Source organism: Pinus tabuliformis, chromosome 4_2, assembly GCF_031772625.1.
Source record: "Pinus tabuliformis cultivar Carrire ecotype Pingquan chromosome 4_2, CPIR1, whole genome shotgun sequence".
NCBI lineage: Eukaryota > Viridiplantae > Streptophyta > Pinopsida > Pinales > Pinaceae > Pinus > Pinus tabuliformis.
In genome coordinates this window covers 526,986,666-527,010,029 of record NC_142304.1, presented here as the reverse complement: position 1 = coordinate 527,010,029, position 23,364 = coordinate 526,986,666, and the positions used below count along the sequence as shown (strand labels likewise).

General features: G+C 39.6%; 1 protein-coding gene across 2 annotated transcripts in view; it reads right to left on the bottom strand.

Moving 5' to 3' along the window:
• RPS15AE (ribosomal protein S15A E) overlaps nucleotides 1–23,364 on the bottom strand; it is a 106,377-nt gene that overhangs the window by 48,161 nt on the left and 34,852 nt on the right. For both annotated transcript variants that reach the window (XM_089428990.1, XM_089428989.1), the window contains exon 2: nucleotides 6,400–6,560. In XM_089428990.1, the coding sequence (XP_089285116.1) occupies nucleotides 6,400–6,560 (161 nt within the window). The remainder of the gene's footprint in view (nucleotides 1–6,399; nucleotides 6,561–23,364) is intronic.

The following is a 23,364-nucleotide window of genomic DNA, read 5'->3' as shown; positions in this document are numbered from 1 at the left end:
AAGTTCGCTCTACTGAACCAGTCTAAAAGCAAGTCACTGTGGGAGATTTCACATAACTCTTCCTTGGAGAATCCAATTTGGCTCAGACTTGTGGCATTGGAAAGAGGACGCAGAAGGCTACTACAGGTAGCAATTTCAGAACTAGATGATCTGAAATTACAGAGATACATCAGATTCAATATCAGGCTTCTATAAAGTGAAAAAAGGTGTGTAGTTTTTTTTTTAAATTGTTATGTAAGCTTGGTTTAACGGAATTCAAAGGGCATAGTAAAGCATTATTATCGGTAACTGATGCCCCGAGGAAAGAAAATGCAAACACCTAGTAAGGAACCTGAAAGCTCTAGCATGACTCATGAAGAAGAAGAAGAAATGCTACATGATATATCAAAATTACAAGAACAAGTGCAACAAATGTCACGCTCACAAAAGCTAACAGAAGCTAAGATAAGTGGCGTGGAATCTAAGATAAAGGGCATGGAAGCTAATATGGATGATTCAAAGATAGATTTGAAGAGAGACATGGCAGATTTGAAGACAGATTTGAAGACAGACATGGCAGATTTGAAGACAGATTTGACAAATTTTCTACAAGAAATACTTACTAATGGTGAAAAGGTTGTAAAGGAAACTCATGATGTGAACAAAAGAAATGTTAATCATGATTCCATAGACACTAATGTTGGATCGAAGACCCACCATATTCCAAAAATCGATATGAGGAAGTTTGATGGCAAGGATCCTGCCACATGGATATTACAGATGGAGCAATTCTTCGATCTCAATAATGTGCAAAACACACAAAAGGTACGTATGGCAACTGTATATTTGGAACCAAATCAGTTTGTATGGTATCAATGGCTTTGCTCTCGTAAAAAATTTATCACTTGGGCAATTTTTACGGAAGAATTGATAGCACATTATGAAGATACAAAAAGCAACACTTTTTTTAGCCAATTGATAAGTCTCAAACAAAAGGGTTCAATAATGGAGCACATTGAGGAGTTCCAAAAATTGAACATAAGGGTAAAAGATATTCCAGAGGAGCATAGGATTGATGTGTTCATAGGGTCTTTAAAGGATAATATCCAACATGATGTTCGCCTTTGGGAACCTGATTCATTAGAGAAGGCATTCAGGTTAGCAAGAAAAATGGAAAGCAAAATTATGGCAACTAGGAAGCATACCATTCACAACTATAAAGACGGAAGTGTTGTTGCCCATAGTCTTCCACAACCTACAAGGTTGACACCACAACAATTGGAAGAAAAAAGAGCAAAAGGGCTTTGTTACAATTGTGATAGCAAATACACAAAAGGTCATAAGTGTGCTGAGAAGAAATTATTCTACATAGATTGTGAAGAGGAAGAAGAAAAGGAGCAAGAAAGGTCAAAAGAAGAGGATATACTCCAGGAACAAAGCCTAGATGAAGAACAAATAAATCCGACCATATCTTGTAATGCATTGGCGGGAATTACCACTCCTCAAACCATCAAGATAGAAGGACAAATCAAGAAGAAAAAGGTAATAGTGTTGATTGATTCAGGAAGCACCCACAATTTTATTCATTGTAGGGTAGCAAAAGAATTGAATTGCTTCCTATATCCAGCACCAGAGTGTCAAGTGATGATTGCAAATGGAGGAACAATAAATTGCTCTGGAAAGTGCCATAATATCAAGCTATCCATGGGAGAATATGTATTGACTAGCCCAATGCTTTCCATTCCAATGGGAGGTGCTGATGTTGTACTAGGAGTCCAATGGCTACAATCCTTGGGTACAATAGCTTTTAATTTTCAAGAACTTTTCATGAAATTTTCTGTGGAAGGAAAGGAAGTTGAATTAAGGGGTATTGCAGGGAAACCAGGAAAGATAATCAGCTCTAATGGCATGACAAAGCTTCTAAAAAAGGAGCAAAGAGGTGTAATTGCACAATTATGTTCGCTAGATGTTTCCACATTGGAATCATCTATTTCTCCAGATCTCCAAAAAGTCCTGGACAATCATTCCAAGGTATTTGAGACTCCCAAAGGTCTCCCACCTATGCGTGATCATGATCATGCTATTCATCTGATTCCAGGAAGTGTTCCTCCAAACATCAGGCCGTACAGATATCCCTATGTCCAAAAAAGTGAAATTGAACGTATGGTTGCAGAAATGCTAGAGGCTGGTATAATTCAACCGAGTCAAAGTTCTTTCTCAGCTCCAGTAGTTGGTGCACAAGAAGGATGGATCATGGCGCATGTGTCCAGATTATAGGGAGCTCAACAAGCTCACTATTAAAGATAAGTTCCCCATTCCTGTCATTGATGAATTACTGGATGAATTGCATGGATCAATTTACTTCACCAAGTTGGATCTTCGTTCGGGATATCATCAAATCAGAATGAAGATTGAAGACATTCCGAAAACGGCATTTAGAACTCATGAGGGTCATTATGAATTTTTGGTCATGCCTTTTGGCCTTACCAATGCACCTTCAACATTTCAAGGTTTGATGAATTCAATTTTCAAACCATTCCTTAGAAAATTTGTGTTAGTATTTTTTGATGATATACTAATCTACAGCAAGTCTTGGAAGGATCATGTTGAACATGTTGACAGGGTGCTACAACTATTGGAGGAGAAACAATTATATGCAAAAAGATCCAAATGTTTCTTTGGAGTCCAGGAGGTGGAATATTTGGGTCATATTGTATCTCATGAAGGAGTTAAGGTAGACCCTAGCAAAATTAAAGCCATTAAGGAATGGAAAATCCCCACATCCATAAAGCATCTGCGAGGATTTCTTGGGTTGACAGGGTATTATCGCAAGTTTGTTAAGAATTATGGGAGAATAGCAGCACCTCTAACAACATTATTGAAGAAAGATTCATTTTCATGGACTCTTGAAGCAACAAAGGCCTTTGAACATCTTAAAGAGGCAATGTGCCAAGCACCGGTCTTAGCTACACCGGACTTCACAAAAACCTTTATTGTGGAATGTGATGCTTCAGGAAATGGAATTGGTGTTGTTCTAATGCAAGATGAAAGACCCATTGCTTTTGAAAGTCGTCCAATCAAGGGAAAGTTTTTAAGCAAAGCTATTTATGAGAAGGAAATGTTGGCAATACTCCATGCACTTAAGAAATGGCGACCCTACCTAATGGGAAGACACTTCAAGGTAAAAACGGATCATGATAGCCTTAAATACTTTTTAGAACAAAGATTATCCTCTGAAGAGCAACAAAAGTGGGTCACAAAGATGTTGGGTTATGACTTTGAAATCATCTACAAAAAAGGGAAGCAAAATGTGGTGGCAGATGCACTCTCAAGAAAGGATGAGGATGTGGAAGCATTGTTGTGTGCCATTTCTATTATCCAACCAGATTGGATAAACGAAGCAAGGGAGGAATGGAAGAATGACGAAGAAGTGTGGGCACTTATTCGAAAGCTACAACAAGATTCCAGTACTTCTGATACATTTAGCTGGAAAAATGATTCGTTATGGTACAAAGATCGCTTATACCTCTGTAAGAATTCCCAGCTAAAACAAAAGATTCTTATGGAATTGCACACTTCTCCCTTAGGAGGGCACTCAGGATTTTTAAAAACTTACCACAGGGTTAAGAAGGAATTTTTTTGGGATGGCCTTAAATCAGATATTCAAAAGTTTGTGGCGGAATGTTTGGTTTGCCAACAAAATAAAGTTGAAACAATTAAGACACCAGGTCTATTACAACCTTTATCCATTCCAAGCCAACGTTGGGAGGAGGTTTCAATGGATTTTATCACAGGTTTACCCAAGTCTGAGGGAAAGAGTGTCATCATGGTGGTAGTTGACAGACTTACCAAGTATGCACACTTTTGTGCATTATCACATCCATTTAAAGCCAGTACAGTTTCTACTGCATTTATGGAAACAGTTCAAAAGCTACATGGAAACCCAAAGATTATTGTAAGTGACAGAGATCCCATTTTCACTGGAAATTTTTGGACAGAATTATTTTCTTGTCTTGGTACTCAGTTAGCTCATAGCTCATCTTATCATCCTCAATCTGATGGGCAAACTGAGATAGTAAACAAATGTTTGGAAGGATATCTTCGTTGCTTTGTATCTGATAAACAGACACAATGGGTCAAATGGTTGCCTCTGGCTGAATGGTGGTATAACACTTCCTTCCATACAGCAACAAAAATGACCCCATTTATGGCACTTTATGGGTATCAACCACCATCCATCACATCATATTTAAGAGAAAATTCTAAGGTTCAGGCAGTGGAACATCACATCGAACATCAACAACAAGTCCTCCAACTCTTAAAGGATAACCTCATGTTGGCACAAAATAGAATGAAACAACAGGCAGATCAACATCGCAGTGAAAGAAGTTTTTATGTAGGTGATTGGGTATTCCTACGGCTGCAACCATATAAGCAAATGTCCCTAAAGCAAGTTAAAAAGGATAATATATTATCACCAAAGTATTATGGTCCGTACAAGGTGTTGCAAAAGATTGGTACTATGGCATACAAATTGGAGCTTCCTGCAGCTTCTTGATTGCACCCAGTAATATGCCAAGTTGCCTAGGAGCTCAAGAAACTCGTCAAGAAGTGGAACGACTCTAATCAAAAACTTCTCGCAATGATGACAATTTCATATATACCTCCATGTGTGAGACACAAGATAACATGATTGATTAGTATCCATGACATAAACATGGTTTATTGGTAACCACGACACTAATAATAAGAACATAATTGCCAAAAGCAAGTGTAATTAATTGGCTTGATATGCCATCTTGTAATGTAAAGTCAATGCAAAAGTATTCCACTTTGTTCAAAGTTATTTCTCAAGTCTCTCCAATGTTACCATTTATAAAGTTAGTAAGTTAGTAGAACAAACGAATCCAAAATACAGTAGAGGTCAGACAGAGATTCCCTTTGGAAGAAAATGCGATGAAATAAATTCATCTTTGTAGCTTAAAAAGGAAGTATAGACAAGCAAGAAGAAAAATGGTTCGTTTTCAAAGAAATGAACTGCCACGAGATGGAATCAAAAACATAAAATCCCTAAGAATCACAAAGAACAAAGTGATACATTTATTAACAAAATCAGAGCAAGGAACAAAACTTTCGCATGACATCTAGTTAACATATACGTAAACTAAAAACTAGCTCTTAATAGAAGACAGTAGCATATTAAATTATCAGAAACCCAGTGCTATTTAGAAACAGATGCATTGAAGACAGTACACCATTATTGAGAATTCAAGAATCATTAATCTCAATAGACGATCAATAACTAGTAGAGATGGAAATATAACCTTAATATAGCTTATCCTAATCAGTCTAAATTAAAATTAGACACAAAAATATCTTCATAGCAGAGGTTCCATGGTGGAAACTAACAATTCTATTGACTAGATTATTAGAGAAACCAAAGGGTGAAAGGAGGAGTATAAATTATGAGCCACCACATTAGAGCACCAGGATACTTGGAAGAATGAAAACGAAGTTTTGAAACTTGTGAGGATTAAAACTAAAAGGGTTCCACACAACAATCTTATCCTGTTGAGGCCTATTAGCACTGAGCAGACCATCAAAGATAAGGATAATTAGATAGTGAATTCACATGCAAGATCGAGAAACAAATCCTAACTATGAAAAAACAAATTTACAAATTACAAATCAAACATGTAACTCATTTTGCAAATTTTATTTGACAATGTAGAAGAAATATTAATTAATAATCATTAAATATTCAGTAACGACCAATAATTCCTTTACATGCTAAGGGAATGAGATATTCCTTAGAACCTAGATGATGATTGATAGTAGGAAGTTAGGAACTGATATCACCTAAACATGCATGGACAAATTTACCATATCACGTCAAGCACATTTGCCTGATTATCCTTATTTTAATTTTGAGCATGACAAATTCATAGGAGGCCAGGATTTCGCTAAAAAGAGGAACTGGAGTCAGATTACAGTGAATCTCCCCTAATGACCCTCACTAAACTGATCACCCTCTCCATAAAATATGTTCACAAAAAGTTCACAAGGAATCCCAGCAGCAAGTTTCATTTGTTCTAAAGCAACTGAGTTATACCTCAAGAACCTTGTTACTCCCTGAGTCCCTCATAAATGTGTTCCCGAGAAATGAAGGTAGCATAACTTCATTTGCTATCAATAAATCCCAAACCTAGATGCCAGAGGATTTTCTCTCAAGAATGAAATAATTGGAAAAAACAAGCAAGTTCCCAGAAGATAACTCTAGTGTCAATTACAATCCTAACAATGCATCATCAGTGAAATCATACCCCACATGTAGGGAGAATACGAGATTCAATAATTAAGAAAAACAAGCAAGTTCCAAGAGAAAAATCTTGTTCTCAATCACAATCAGTAAAATCATACCTGACGTGTAGGGAGAATTTGAGATTTGTAGCTTTCAATATCTTTGGCACGAATGTCCTGCCTGTAAGAAAGGGCTTTACAATCCTTGATCCTACCTTGAAGTTTTACATGAATTCTACCCACCCTATGAGGCTCAAACACTTCAAAATCTTTGATATAACCTGCAGCACAGATAAGAGAGAGTTGTATTAGAGGCAAAATGGTAATGCTAATCCAATCCAAGCAAATTTAAAAATAAATTACATATAGAATTACGATGTAAAGTAAATCTGCTATTTAAATGGAAAAATCATACAAGTAATTGAGTCCAATGTAATAGATAATCACAACCAAAACATAGTTTTGTAGTTTTCAAAATAGCCTATCTAGATAAGGTACGACAAGATAATTTTATAAATGTCCAATGAGTGACTACAAAAGTGGGTCAATGGAACTGAAAAAGTACATAATTGGAGTGCCAACACAACTCCTACAGCTTTGCTATCAAGCAACAAGAATTGAACACATAGCTAGAAAAAGAGACAAAATGAATGCAAAAGTGCAGATATAACAAGAACATATCTAGGCACATCGGAGCTAAAAGTCGGGTCTGTTACAGGTGGAAAAGAAGAGGCCTCATCAACTGAATCATCTATCATTATGATGGGGTTGATGCACTATCTACGAATGTCATCTGGAGATTCCCTAGGACTGAGGGTCCATGGTTGTACAATTCTCGGAGGAAACTTTGGAGGAGCGGTAGATAGAGATGGCCCATCCCTCCTATCAATCTGTTGAAGTTTGTAGCTATGGTTGGTCTTCATAATATTCTTTTGATATTTATGTAAAGCATGTTCTTCATGCTCAAAACAAAAATTAAATTATTTTTGTATTTATCAAAAGACAATTAAATTTTAGCACCACAAGTAGTCCAAGTCAGCCCTCTACCCTTCAAGTTGGTTGTACAATTCTCGGAGGAAACTTTGGTGGAGCGGTAGATAGAGATGGCCCATCCCTCCTATCAATCTGTTGAAGTTTGTAGCTATGGTTGGTCTTCATAATATTCTTTTGATATTTATGTAAAGCATGTTCTTCATGCTCAAAACAAAAATTAAATTATTTTTGTATTTATCAAAAGACAATTAAATTTTAGCACCACAAGTAGTCCAAGTCAGCCCTCTACCCTTCAAGTTGGCTCAGGTACTTTTGGCACCCATTCGATCCATGGATTCACTATATATTGATAGCATTTGTCCTCCTCTCCAACTATCACTCACTCTGATCAGTAAGCACTACTGTCTCTAGCCATATGAATGAAGACAAGGAAAAGATTGAAGATTTAGAAGGCAAGCCAAGTCTCTTGGAAGGGTCGAACTTTCTATGTGATATATCTCTTGGAAAGGCCGAGTATCTCTCTGTGCTAGTAGGCCGAATTTCTGTGGATCTGGGAGGCCAAAGTTCTGTGCATCTCTGTGCAAGAAGGCTGAAATTCCTGTGGTACATTTCTGTGCAAAGATGCCGAAATTCCTGTGGTACATTTATGTGCAAGAGAACCGAGATTCTGAGGTTTATTACTGTGCAAAGAGGCCGAAGTTCAGTGGCTAGTCTCTGTTGAAGAAGGGCAAAGGTCTGTGATATATCTCTGTGGAAGAGAGATCCAAATTCTGCGTTATCTCTGTGGTTGGAATCAGATTGAGAAGGCTGACTTGGACACTTGGTGGATGCACACGCTGATTAGTTTGTCCATAGTTTTGACTTTTATATTTCTTGTTGAATTGATTCTCTAAGGAAAGGATTGCTGGGTTTTCCCCATGTGGGTTTTCCCAGCGTAATCTCGTGTTCTTTGTGTGGCTGCCTCTTCATGATCCTAATGTCATATATTGTTGACATCTTCTGGAATCGGTATAATTGCTTAATGATGGAATAATGAATAAATAAGTGTGCGGAAAAATCAAAATTATTCGTAATTATCTGTATAGAAGACACCCTAAAAATCAACATGGTATCAGAGCTATGGTGAAAGAGAAGCTCTTGAAGTAGAATCTTTCTTTGGTTCAAGACATATAGGGCTTAATTTGTCAAATAGCCCTAGATGCCCTAGTTTCGGTACCTGATCATAAAAGAAGGACCAAGGTCTGCCCTTCTTGAAAGGTTATTCTCCAAGTCCAAATGTCTGAGGCATGTTCTTAATTGCTTAAAGAGGACCGAAGTCCTATCTCAGATTCTCAGTACAGAACTAACTCATTCTCAGGTCTGTTTCATATAAATAGAAAGGCCTCAGACCATCTATCAAAAGGTCCAAAGATCTCAGATCTAATAACCGTTCAAATGATTTCAGAGAATTCTGATTTGGTTCAGTCAAAAGAAAAGGCCAGAGTACTTTTGTTGGAACATATCTCGGTTAATAGAAGTCAACCTTGCTGAAAGACCAAAGCCTGTATCAATGAATCAAATAACCTCAGTCCATTCCTTCTAGTCTCTCGAATGATCGCCGAAATCTCCTCAAAAAAAATTTGGGAACCTCATAGTTCTGTTATAGCTACTGGAACGAATGCTACAGATGAAGCATTAAAGATTCATAGTAATGGAGACCTACAAAAAGTTCAGAGAAATTATTAAGCGCCAGAATATATTAGAGGACTGTGTCAACATTCTGAAAAATATTGCCTTACGAATCGTATGCAGATCCTTAGAAAATCCTTTTATTGATGAACAGCATGAATTCAAGCATGACATGAGCATCCTGTGTGAGCACAATAAAATAATGATCAGAAGATGTGAAGTTTGATACTCCATATTCTTCATTGTTACTATGGTCGAGATATGGTGCAATAATAAAAGGCTTGAAAAAAATCTGGGTAACTGTTCCTAGGGTTCTGTGTCTCCTTTGGAAAAACATTGCATTGTATTTCTGAATGAAGGATGTTGTTGCAAAGCATTGTCACCTGGAAGATGTATCTTAATGAAGAATGTGCACTGGATATGTCTAGCTCACTGTCACTAGCATGTCCTTGAAGATAGAACAATTTGATAAAGGAAAACTGATTACAGTGGAAAAGAGACCGAGTATGTCTTCAGTTGAGAAATCAAAGGTTCTCACTTGGAAAGATCAAACCTTTTGCGGCAGGCCAAAGACATAAAGGACGTGTTGGATTAACGACTGATCAACTGTTAGGTATAAAGATCATTCTTTGCTGATTTGGAAACAGTGATGAACTTCATTACATAAGCAAAAGGCTCTAGGTTCTTGACATTTAGGTATGAAAAAGAAACTTGCAAAATTGGAAGTCTAGGGTTTACTAACCCTAGCAAGATAAAAGTCTTGGATTATAAGTCCTAGAGTTTGGAGACAAAACCTATCTGGACGTTTCCGCTGAAGAGAAGAAACCCTAACCCTAGCAGGCAACAAGGCTTGGATAAAAATCCCCTAGGGTTTATGGACAAAACCCTAGGATTTTCAAGAAAGTAATGGCATCAGGATGATGACGTGAACAATGTTGCAGATGGATGCAAGAAGATAAAAGATCAATAGGGAGCTGAATTTCTTCTCAAAAGATAAGTGTTTTATATCTCTCTTGTTTGATTATTACTAATGCTGTTCTTTGCTTGCTTGTAATTGTTCTTCCATGACCTCCTCGTGAGGATTGCAGGTACATAGTAAAGGCTGCCAAGGCTTTGACAAGCAGATGGAAGAAGTGCAAGAATGAAGCAAAGCAAGAGGACTTTCCCAGAATCATGACTTGTGTTGAGAGATATTGTACCAGATAAGATCTGAACTCAGAAGAACCGATTAGATCAGCAAGCTTGAAGTATGCTTTGATCATAGTGTCTAGAAGGTCTAGCAATAGAAGGTTCTCCCAGTAAGAGGGAGAGGATCATGACAAGACATTTGTCCCTAATGTGAGGTACACTTCTATTAACATTGTTTTTGAAGATTGCACCAAGTTGATGCAACAGACTGCTTTCCTCAATAATTGAGAAGGAAGAAGTGTACATAAGAGCTATTTCAAGCTTGTGAGAAGAAAAGCTCATTAAAGACTTCAAAGGGAGCTAACCTCAGAGTTCAACATGATGGATTGTCATTGATAGTTGATATACTGAAAGACAATAGTGGCAGAAGGAGCAGCCTGAACTACCACAGAAGGACATGTCTCAGTGTGAGAGAGAGCACCCAGTTTGGGTGTCTGGAAAACATTTGTGATCCAGTGAAGGGAACAGAACAGTTTATGGTTGAGCCAATATCTGTTGTTACCAGCATGTTATAGTTGATCATGGATGAGAAGTACAGTTGTGGACTTAGTTTGGCCAGAGAGTGGTTGAGAAGCAGTATGACTTTTGAGGCTACTTGCTAGATTATTTTTTATCAAATGTTGGTGATGACCATGATGACAAGTCAAAGCACGTATCACTTCATTTGAGACATGGTGTTGAAGGAAGTTGTGAAGCTCTAGTACATCTCCACGGACAAGCAGATAGCAAATATTCTTACGATGCCTCTTTTTAGAGGGAAGTTTATGTATTTCCAGGAGAAGCTTGGGTTTGTGGAGATTGTCTCTCTCATTGAGAGGGGGAGCTTATGAGACTTCATTATGAAAGGAAATTCTCCTTGTGTCTTCATGACCTTGGTTGGAGAGAGGTCTGATATTCTCCCTGTGTCTTCATGACCTTGGTTGGAGAAGCTCTCCCTGTGTCATTATGACCTTGGTTGGAGAAGCTTTCCCTGTGTTGTTATGACCTTGGTTGGAGAATGGTTTGAGATATTATATAGCATCATGGATTGGCATTCTTCCTGTGTCATGTACTTTGACTTGATTAGGGAGGTCAACCCTATGTAAAGTACATAGACCTTGGTTGAAGAATGATCTGGCAGACTGACATTCTCCCTGTGTCACTTTGACCTTGAATGGAGAATGGTATGATAGAAGACATTCTCCCTATGTCGCTTTAACCTTGGTTTGAAGAATGGTCCGGCAGCGGATATTCTCCTTGTGTCGGTTAGACCTGTTGAAGATGTAACTAGTACCAGTCTTCATAATGTAATTCAAATGTACTACTGATCAGAGTTGCGGGGGAGCGCTCTCCCCCCCCCCCCGAACCCACTCCCAATCCGCGCTCCAAGCGAGAGCAGCTCGGGAGCAGGTCGGGAGCGCACTCCCGATAAAAAAATTTATGCTCCTTGCCAAAATCAGGAGCGAGTTCGGGAGCGTCGCTCCTGGAGCGAAAATTACAGTTCGAGAGCGATCACTCCCGAGCGTTTAATTTTCGCTCCAGGAGTGACACGCGCGACGCTGGGAGCGATTCGCACGAAAAAAATCCACGGACGCAAAGAGAAACAAAAAAAAAATAGTTTTAAAATGACTTGGGGGCAAAAAAAAATTCATTGTCACTTGAATGAGTTGAGGAGAAGCTGGAGAGCAAGAGAAAAGGAGCGAGGAGAAGCGAGGAGCAAGGAGCAAGCCTGCAAAGAGGTTAGTTACGTTAGTAACTTAGTAATTTAGTATTTTAAACCTTAGTTAGGTAGTAATTTAGTACAGTTTAGTTAGTTTAGTTAGTTTAATTTATTTAGTAAAAAAATCATGAATCTAAATTAAATTAATTAATCTAAATTAATTAAATTAATTTTCTCATTCATATTCCCATTCCCATTCCCATTAAATTTTGCAGATTCAAAAGCCTACAAATATCAAACATCATGGACCTGGCTATATTTCTTGGCATTTTCCTCTTCTTGGTCCCTTTTCTGGTTATTATGGTGCTGGAGAGTAGGAAACGGAGGGGCCAAAATGAAAAGGGGGATGAAGAAGCTGGAGAAAGTGGATTTGATGAAAACCCCGGTGAGGAGGAGTTGGAGGAGGGTGAACATGACTCTCAAAAAACTAAACAAGACCACACCCCATTGTGGAAATATGTTAACAGGCCTGAAGCAGGGAAAGGGGTTAGAACCACTAAATTTCATTGCCCCCATTGCAACAAAAATTACACAAGTTCATACACCCGTGCCAGAAAACACCTCTGCGGGAAAAGGCCATGGGATGGAAGTAAACAAATAGGAATCAAAACTTGTGCAGCTGTGTCAGCAACAAATAGAGCCAAATACATAAGGGAAGAGGAGGAAGCCCAATACAAATCTAAAAAATCAAGGGGTTTCTTTGAACCAAGCTCACAATCACAAGCACAAAGAACTCCTTCAGAATCCTCCCAAGGCAGTGGATATGGAGGCACAGGGTCACCAACTTTAAGGCGTAGAACCATATCAGATTTCCTTGATGAGGGGCGTAGGAATGATGTGGATTCAAAGGTTTACAGGTTTCTCTATGCATGTGGGATACCATTCAATGTTCTTCGCTCACCTTATTGGCACGAAATGGTTTCTGCCATAAATGATGCCCCTAAATGATACAAGAGCCCTAGGTATGACAAGGCAAGAACCATTGGACTTGATCATGAAAAAGCAAAAATATCACATTCTTTGCATAGAATAACAAGTTCTTGGACTGACCATGGGGTGTCCATTGTATCTGATGGATGGACAAATGTAAAAGGCAAGCCATTGATAAGTGTCCTCGCTGTGTCTGTTAGTGGTGCCATCTTTCTAACTACATATGATTACTCAGACAAGTTCAAGACCGCCATCAACATTGCAGAAGCATTACTTGAAACAATTGACCGTATTGGGCCATACAATGTCATCCAAGTCATCACTAATAATGCTCCTAATTGTAAGGAAGCGGGAGAAATTATTGAGGATAAATACCCCAACATATTTTGGTCTGCATGTTTGGTTCACACATTGAACCTTATGATGCATGATGTTGTCAACAACAAAAATGCACAATACAAATGGACTGGTGATTTGTACAAGAAAGGCAAACAAATGATAAAATTTATTACAAATCATAGCAATACCCATGGCCTTTTCCGTAGTCACTCAAGATTGGAGTTGTTGAAGATTTCGAAGACCAGATTTGGTAGCTACTACCTCACCTTCAGGCGCCTTTTGAAGGTAAGAGAGTCATTGGCTAGCATGGTATCAAGTCCACATTGGCAAGTATTAAAGGAAAGGGCTACAAATGCAGCTGACAAGCGAGCTTTTGAACTGGTGGAGGAGGCCGCTCTTGATGGTCAGTTTTGGACAAGTGTGAGGCAAGTATTGGATTTCACCAAGCCCATTTATCACATGATTCGGTTTGCAGATACAGATAAACCAGCGATTGGCGAGGTGTATGAGCAGATGGATACCATGTTGGGGCAAATACAAGATATTGTTCATAACAGAGATCCCGACTTGTACAAACTGATTCACGATTGTGAGTGTGTATGGTGGAATAAACTTAATCTTCCACTACATTGCTTGGCGTATATCCTTACGCCAAAATACTACTCTACATCTTGGTTGGGCCAACCTGCACCAGGGCTGGGATTAGGACTAAACCCCATTTAGATGCAGAGGTAACTAGTGGATATTTGCAAGCATTAGAAAAGTTGATACCTGACAGGGAGGAATGTGCAGTTGTGTGCCTTGGAATAGGCAAATATTTCCGTGGCACTGGTTTGTTTGGTAACTTCCATGGAATGGAAGACAGAGACAGATTTGATTCTCTCACATGGTGGGAAACATATGGCGTTCAGGGACTTCTGTCAAAATTGGCAAAAAAAGTTCTATCGTAGGTTGTAAATACTTCTTCTGCAGAGAGGTGTTGGAGCACCTACAGCTTCATACATAATGTGAAAAAAAACAGACTCAATGAAAACCGGGCAGAAAGCTTGGTTTATGTGCACTACAACTTGAGGTTGTTGAGTCATTACTGTGATCAGGCTTATGAGGATCCCACATATAAAATTTGGGACAACCAACCAAAGGAAGACAATTTGGAGGATGGCACTATACATCTTGAAGAACTGAAAGAGGAACTTATAAGGGATGAAGATGAAGCAGCCGCAGCAGCCATGCCACCTCCACCATAAAGTAGAAGTGCTCGAGTTCCGAGTCTTGTTCCTTTGCTGTCGCCACCTCCATCTACACCCTCACGTGGAGGGCATGTGCCTTCTAGTTCTGGTCGACAGTATGTGCCGGAGACTCCTAGAAGACCACCACGACCTGCTTATACTCCTGGAGACTCTCATGGCAAGGGCCACATGTAGATTTATAGTTTACTTGTCTTTTCTAGTTTCTATTAGTTTTCATAACTGTTGAGTCTTGAGTCCTTAACTCTTGACTCTTGACTCTTTCATATCATAATGATATTTTTTGTAAACAATATATCACTGTGACAATGAAAATTTGAAGTTTGAAGTTGGCAATTATAACTCATTGGTAATGATTGTGAATTATGAATATGATGCTTCATGAAAGACTAAAGTTGTTTCATTTCATTTCATTATTCATGTTTCATTTTATAACATTTCATTTCATGTTAACAGTTAGAAGTTAGAACTTAAAAATATCTAAGATATTATTTCTTGTAATGGTTAAACTTAGCTTACAAGTACAACTTTGGTGATGAATGATGATAAATGTTATATGTTGAATTTTCAATTTTGAAATCTTGAAGTTGAATCTTTAAGATTGAATTTGATGAATCATGATTCATGAGACTCAATATGTTGCAGTTATAATATGTATGTTACTAACTTGTGGACATGGTTGATGAAGATTATAACTTCTAGATGATTGATGTGATATGGTTCAATGATCAATCTATGTTTTTTTAATGTTTTTTATATCTAATTCATCATTCTACATGTTTTTGTTGACATATATGTATCAAAAATTGAAAAATATATATATATTTTTAAAAAATCGCTCCAGGATTCGCTCCCAAACCAGGAGCTTCTGAAAATGTCACTCTCACTCCCGTTTTCGCTCTCGCTCCCAAGTAACATTGCTACTGATGTATTTATTATATTCATTATTATTATTTTATTTCTAATCAACGCATGTTCTTCATGCTTATAGGGTCAATTGAGTCAAAAGAAACTTTATTATGAGTCAAAGAAATGTAATTGAGTCAAAGTCCCATTTGGACTTCTCGTAAGAAAAGGAAAATTATTTTTGTCTTTAGTCAAAGAGTTCAAATGTCATCTACAAGACCAAGTTTGCCCTCTTTGGTTAAGTCAGCCTAAAGAGGCAGCTATTCGACCTCTTGGACAGCTATAAATATGAGTCAACTCGACCACTTGAGGAGCAATTCATTCACTCATTCATACACATCAATTTATGTGCAAGAAAAGGAATAAAATCAGCAAAAGTCAAGGGAGAGAGAGCGAAGTCAAAGGAGAGAGAAATCTAAGTTTTCCACCTTAATTATGTCCACACGTGTAAGATTTTCTGAGGTTTTCTGAGGCTGTTATAGGGCCAAAATTTAGCCTTCATTGCAAGACCAAAATTTTCTGCAATTTGACCAGAATTTCGGAAGTTTGACAAGCGTTGATTTTGTTGACTTTGACTTGTTGGAGAAGACTTGGAGGAGGGCTGACTTGGGGTCTTTGTGGCAATCTTGGTCTTGGTCTTGGGTCTTGGATATCTCACTTCGATTTAACACTATAAGAAGAGGATTTTTTCGTTTTCTCCCTTGGGGGTTTTTCCCTGGCTTGGAGCCTAATTTCTTGTGTCCTTTGTCTCTTTGTGATCTTCGTGATATGTACTTTTTGGTAATTGTTTGATAAAGAGAATATAAATTGAATAAGAAGCCAACAAACATTCACAAGTAATTATCAAGTTAAGAGAAATCAATCCTAATTTATTAGCATCTTGGTTTCTCAACATGGTATTAGAGCTAAGGTGAAAGAAAGGCAATCTGAAGATCACATCTTGTTGGCATATTTGAAGACATTCATGCAGCAGTTACACTTGAAGATATCCTTGTAGCAATTATATCTCTTTCTATCAAAGGCTAAAGAAGAAGACTTGAAGACCATCATCTTTGTAGTAGCCATCACTCAAGGACATCCCTGGAAGCCAAATCAATATTCTTGGAGACATCCTCATACTCCCAATCAGATGACATCCATTTATATATAAGAACAAAACTTATTGTCTAAAGGTACATAAAATTTATCTCTATGGCATCCTGAGCATAGCACTGTGAAAACTCTATTGTTTGAAGGTCATTACTCTGTGTTACATAAAGAGAACAAAATGTGAAGGTCTACTCTTTGTCCAAGTTCTATAACTCTATGGAAGGTCCAAAATTAATATTCTTGCTCAAATTATATTGTTACCCAAGATATAGTTCAAGACCAAGTTTTAGAAGTAAGAATATATGCATCTACTCAAGTAAGAAAGGAAGGTCAGATCTCTGAAACAATTTCCTATAGACAAGCCAAGACAAGAGGACACAAGATGTGACGCTAGCCAGGGACAAACCCCAATGTGGGGAAACCCTTGATCAATTCTTCTTATATGTTCTTCAATAGTTCAGCAGAGAGAGAGAGACAGTACGTTTACAACAGAAGTCAACACTTTGACTTATCTAGATAAGAGCATAGATCATCTCTAAGAAGATGATACATGAGATCAGTTGAAGACATGCTGCTTCAACTGATTCTCCAAGGTGACTCCTTCACCTATCGTTGTGCTGCATTTCGTCATCATGTTGCACCTCAACGCACTACACCATGTTGCACCCATCATCACTATGTTGCATCTCATCACGCTTCATTAATCATGATTGTACCCATCACTGTATTGCATTATTTGCCATTGTTGCACCATGTTGCCATAATGACCTATGTGTTGGCTGCATCTTGCTTGCTTGTTGTCCCTTGCTTGCTTGTTGTCCCTAGCATGCTTGTTGTCCTTAGCATGCTTGTTGTTGCATGCTAGTTCTAACATTGCATGCTTGGTGTATTTGTTGCTAAATACCATACAATTGTCCCAATGTTAGTTAGTTGTCCCTTGCATGCTACTCTCCTTTGGAGACAAATGCTCTGTCTGTTCCGACAGTACCCGACAGTTCCGACAGTTCCGGTTGTTCCCCGCAGTTCAAGCAGTTCCCGGCAGTTCCGGCTGTTCCCAGCAGTTTTGGCAATTCCGGCGATTCTGGCTATTCTCGACAGTTCCGGCAATTCGGCAATTCCGGTTGTTCCCGACAGTTCCGGCTTCTGCCCTCTGCGTCAGCTTTCCCGCCTGTTCTAGCAATTCTCGACAGTTTCGGCAATTCCGGAAATTCCCGCTATTCCCGGCAGTTCCGACAGTTCTGGCTGTTCCCGGCAGTTCCGGCTTTTCCCAGCAATTTCAGCAGTTCCTCTTTTTCCCGGCAATTCCGGTAGTTCCCAACAGTTCCTACTTCTTCCCTCTGGATTAGGGCAGTGTTATCCAGTAGGATCTCTCCTCCTACTAAAACCCAAAGACAACTAGAGAGGAAGAGATCCCAAGTGTGTTGAAATGACTTGAAGGCCACCTCTATTTATACTAAAACGTTGAGCACAAGTGGGGTTTATTTGGTTACTGGCTGACCTTGACAAATTGTCCCATAACACAAATAAATTCATATCTCCATGAATACTTATCGGAATTGAATGATCTTTAGATCAATCCTACACCTCTCGATGAGAGGGATCCAAGAAAAATATCAGCTTCTATTAATAAGATGACCCACATGGAGTTTGGCCCTAGTTGCGAATTTTAACACTCCCTCTCAACTAGGGAGAACTCCATCCACTGATCCATATGTCCGACTGTACTATCTCTGCCATTAATGCCCTGCACTACTTTGCTCTGCTGAGCTCTACTTTTCTCTGCTCTACTCTGCTCTGCTTTGCTCTGCTCTGTTGAACCATGAAGAAGAAGAATTGATCGAGAATGTCTCATACCATTCTCTCCTGACCGGAAGTCAGTTTCATCTGAAGAAAGTTTATCACATCACTCTCACTAACCCGAAGTCAGTTTTATTGATCCCAGATCAATATCACAAGAGAGTCTCAAACCACTCACACTGATCCCAGATCAATGGAGGTCATCCTAGCATAGGGAGTACGATAGATACAACGATGCGTCCACCGATAGTACTACTATGGTCCCTAACCCCATTTCCCTGCTCATTGATCAGATGAGAGGTACTTCCCATGAGTCCTCCCATGAGTCCTAGATAGGGTATGATGCCTCGACAGGAGAACTAATCATCCTGTCCACAGGAGAACGAATCATCCTACCCCACAGTCGCCACGGGAGAACTAATCATCCCCGCCCACATGAGAACTAATCATCCTGTTTCACAGTTGCCACTGGAGAACTAATCATCCCGGCCCACAGGAGAACTAATCATCCTGTTCCATGGTTGCCACGGGAGAACTAATCATCCCGGCCCACAAGAGAACTAATCAACCTGTTCCACAGTTTCCACAGGAGAACTAATCATCCAGGCCCACAAGAGAACTAATCATCCTATTCCACAGTCGCCACGGGGTATCACAGGGGAAGGTTGAACCTGTCATCCTGTACATAGCGCACCACCAAGGGAGGGTGAATCGTCCTGTGGTCGTATGTTGCTCCAGTAAGTACCCTAAGCCCCCAGAGCTCCCAGAGCTCGATGCATGCAACATGCAGGACCCTTATAAGAAGGTCTCTCAACGACTCCAAGTCGTTCGAGAAAGTCACAGATTTGACCTTTCCCAAGGCTTTAACAAAATGTCTACAACCTATACATCAGTCTCAATGCGATGGAGCCTCCTCACTCATTGACTTACCATATTTCAGATAAGGCAGTGTCTGATGTCTATTTGCTGGAGCAATCATCAAATACGAGATTCCTCAATAATTGAATCCCCTCTCTAGTTGTCACAGAGAATCACAATGGTATTCATCATGTGTACAAACAGCTCACTCAAGAGCTTCCACAACTAGGCAGCTTCATACGAGATCATACTCATAGCTATGTATTTGGTCTCGGCAGTGCTTCTAGCAACTAACTTCTGCTTTCTGCTCATCCATGATATCAAAGCAAAATCCAAAGAGAACCAGCACTGAGAAGTGCCCTAGTGATCCTCCACACTGCCTGCCCAGTCAACATTCGAATAGTCATGCAGCTTCATATTTCCGGCAGTGTATCTCAATCCATGAGAGATTGTGCCCCGAAGATATCTCAAAAGATTCTTGGCACTAATCCAATGAGGCTCAACCAAATATGAGCTCACCATGCTAACTACAAAACATGTGTCTAGATGGAAGTTCACCGAGAACATCAATGCAAATGAGTTTATGAAACTTAGAGGCATTTCCCAAATCTGGTCCGGCATCATCACCATATAACTTCTGAAAGTTAAGATCCTTGAGGTAGTCATCGGCTTGCAGTTTACCATTCCACATCTGGAATCCAACTCCCTCTTACTTCTGCAAGTGAGAGGGTCTGCACCTGTTTGAAATAGGTCGTCCTCAGAAGGTGCTGGTATGAGAGGTCTATCATCCACAACCTTCAAACAATGGTTTGGATCGCTTCACTCTTAGTGAATCTTAGCTTCATCTGACAGTTATCAATCCTCTCATACTACGCCCAAGGAATTTTGCTTCAAGCCATAGAGGGCTTTCTTCCACCTGCATACGTGAGATTCCTGATCATGAATCTCAAACCCCTCGGGTTGTTCCAAACCTGTGGACCTGCTACATGAGGGGAATGGTCCCCTTATAATATTTTCCTTTGGTACATCTCAGACATGTACCTTCATGCTCTTCTTGAATTCAGGCATCCCTATCACCATCTGACTCACATCGGGTAGGGCCCCAAAGGTAGACCTCCAGTGTTATAGATGCGATATGTCAATTGACATGATCCCTAATGGACCATCCTGCAACTTGATACAAATTGCCAACCCTGAACCCATGAGAAAAAGCATCTTTGAAAATTCTATTTTTTAAAACGTACCTTTCCATCAATGAATGCCACCCAGAAACCTTTGACTTCCATTGCTGAAATGGACACCAGGTTCTTCTTGCGATCACGTACATAAAAGAGATTATGTAAATGAATAGAGTTACCCTCATTCAATTGAGGGGTAACATTCCCTACACCCTTTCTGGTATAGGTGGCATCGGCTCCAAGTATAATCCCACGATTGTTTCCATCTCTACCAAATTAGAGAGTGCACCCTTATATCCAATGAAGTGCCTTGAAGCACTGGGGTTCCTTGCTTTCTTTGAAGAGTCAGCCATTTCCTTGATGACCTGCATTACCTGTCATTCCTTTAATCATTGAAGATGTCCCTGGAATGATTGTTATCTTCATCAAGAGATGTGTCTCTACCATTCGGGCACTCCTTCGCATAATGGTCGAACTTATTGCAACCAAGGCATCTGCCTTTCCTTCCACCCTTAGATCCGGACTTCCCAATGAAGTGATCTTTAGGTAGGCCATCAGAAACTTCTGCTACGCCATTCTGATAATATTCTCTGCTTCGACTTCACCCTCGATGAATTTGAAGAGGGATGAGGAATCCACTGATCCTTTTGTCCTTTCCCAATTGTCTTTGGTGATTGCTCTTTCACTCTTGCTTGGGCATTGTCTTCACCTCAGTTCAGATACCATGTTAATTTTAGGTATGTTCTATGCTTAGAGCAATTTATTTCAATTTTCACAGTTAGCTCAATACCTTTTCTAGATTAGCAATCACATCAGCATTAAAGTAAACTGCAGATAGAACATAAACATAAATCGCAGAAGACAAGCCAAGACAAGAGGACACAAGATGTGGCGCTAGCCAAGGACAAACCCCAATGTGAGGAAACCCTTGATCAATTCTTCTTATATGTTCTTCAATAGTTTAGCAGAAAGAGAGAGATAGTACGTTTACAACAGAAGTCAACACTTTGACTTATCTAGATAAGAGCATAGATCATCTCTAAGAAGATGATACATGAGATCAGTTGAAGACATGTTGCTTCAACTGATTCTCCAAGGTGACTCCTTCACCTATCGTTGTGCTGCATTTCGTCATCATGTTGCACCTCACCGCGCTGCACCATGCTGCACCCATCATCACTATGTTGCATCTCATCACGCTTCATTAATCATGATTGTACCCATCACTATATTGCATTATGTGCCATTGTTGCACCATGTTGCCATATTGACCTATGTGTTGGCTGCATCTTGCTTGCTTGTTGTCCCTTGCTTGCTTGTTGTCCCTAGCATGCTTGTTGTTGCATGCTAGCTGTCCCTTGCATGCTAGCTGTAACATTGCATGCTTGGTGTATTTGTTGCTAAGTACCATACAACTGTCCCAATGTTAGTTAGCTGTCCCTTGCATGCTGCTCTCCTTCGAAGACAGATGCTCTCACTGTTCCGGCAGTTCCTAGCAGTTCCGACAGTTCCGGCTGTTCCCAGCAGTTCTGGCAGTTCCGGCTGTTCCAGTTGTTCCCAGCAGTTCCGGCTGTTCCCAGCAGTTCTGGCAATTCCGGTTGTTCCGGCAATTCCAGTTGTTCCCGACAATTACAGCTTCTGCCCTCTGTGTCAGCTTTCCCGCCTGTTCCTGCAGTTCTTGACAGTTCCGGCAGTTCTCGTTGTTTCCGATAGTTCCGGCAGTTCCGGCAATTCTCGTTGTTTCCGATAGTTCCGGCAGTTCCGGCAATTCTCGTTGTTTCCGATAGTTCCGGCAGTTCCAGCTTTTCCCGGCAGTTCTGACTTTTCCCGGCTTTTCCCGGTAGTTCCGGTAATTCTGGTAGTTCCCGACAATTCTGGCTTCTGCCCTCTGGATTAGGGCAGTGTTGTCCCTTAGGATCTCTCCTCCTACTAAAACCCAAAGACAAGTAGAGAGGAAGAGATCCCAAGTGTGTTGAAAAGACTTGAAGGCCACCTCTATTTATACTAAAACGTTGAGCACAAGTGGGGTTTATTTGTTTACTGGCTGACCTTGACGAATTGTCCCATAACACAAATAAATTCATATCTCCATGAATACTTATTGGAATCGGATGATCTTTAGATCAATCCTACACCTCTCGATGAGAGGGATCCAAGAAAAATATTAGCTTCTATTAATAAGATGACCCACATGGAGTTTGGCCCTAGTTGCCAATTTTAACATGATGATACTCTGGAAAAGAAGTAATCTGAATTATCTGTGGTAGAAGATTAGAACTGTGTCACAATAGTCCAAAGTCTCTGTGATATAACAAAGATACGAACTGTGTGGAAACCAAATTTGTCCATTCGAACTATCTAGAAATCTTGAACATCTAATTCTCTGGAATTTGTGGAGGAAGATGAAGAGTATCCAATGAAGCCTCCTCTAGCTCACTCTTGCTCAAGGTTGAAGGTCGAGTTTATAACAGTCATCTTTATAAAAGGATCGAAGATTATCCAAGTGAAATTCTGAAACTTCTTCTTCGTGTTAAGACATCCAAAAGGCATCTATAATTTATTCAAGATCTAAAGGCATCAAAAGTTTTGAGTCATCAAAGAATCTGACTTCAGTAAGGGACGCTACTCCATGATAGAATCTATATGCTAGTTTATTAAGATATAAGGCCCATCTATGTGATGTGAAGCAACCATACTTTCGAAAACCTTCTCCTATACATAAAGAAAGGAAGTAATGCAAATTTTTGTAGCATATCTCTCAATACTAATGCTAGTTCCAGTGATACATCTTCTTGTTGATTTTGGGTAGCATCGGATGTGCTCTAGCTCCGAAATTTTGTGGAGGGGCTAGAACACGTGAGATCTCCAAGACCCGGAAATTGTTTGGATAAATTCCACCCAAATGAGGAGTTATTAAAATAATTAATTTTTTTAATCGGGTTCCTAAGTCTAAACTTATGGAAATAAAAATATTAATGGGTATTAATAAGAATATGGGTGAGAAACTTCTAAGTGACGAGGATCAAGTCTGTTTTAATCTTAGCCGTTGATTATTGACTTAATCTCGGCCGTTGATTCATCAACGCGAAAAGTATAAGAGACTCGAGGGTCAGTTGGAGATACACCAAGTGATCAAAGAAGTTCGATTTTTCTAGGGCGTGGTTTGCTGAGAAAATCGCACTAGTGATCTGAG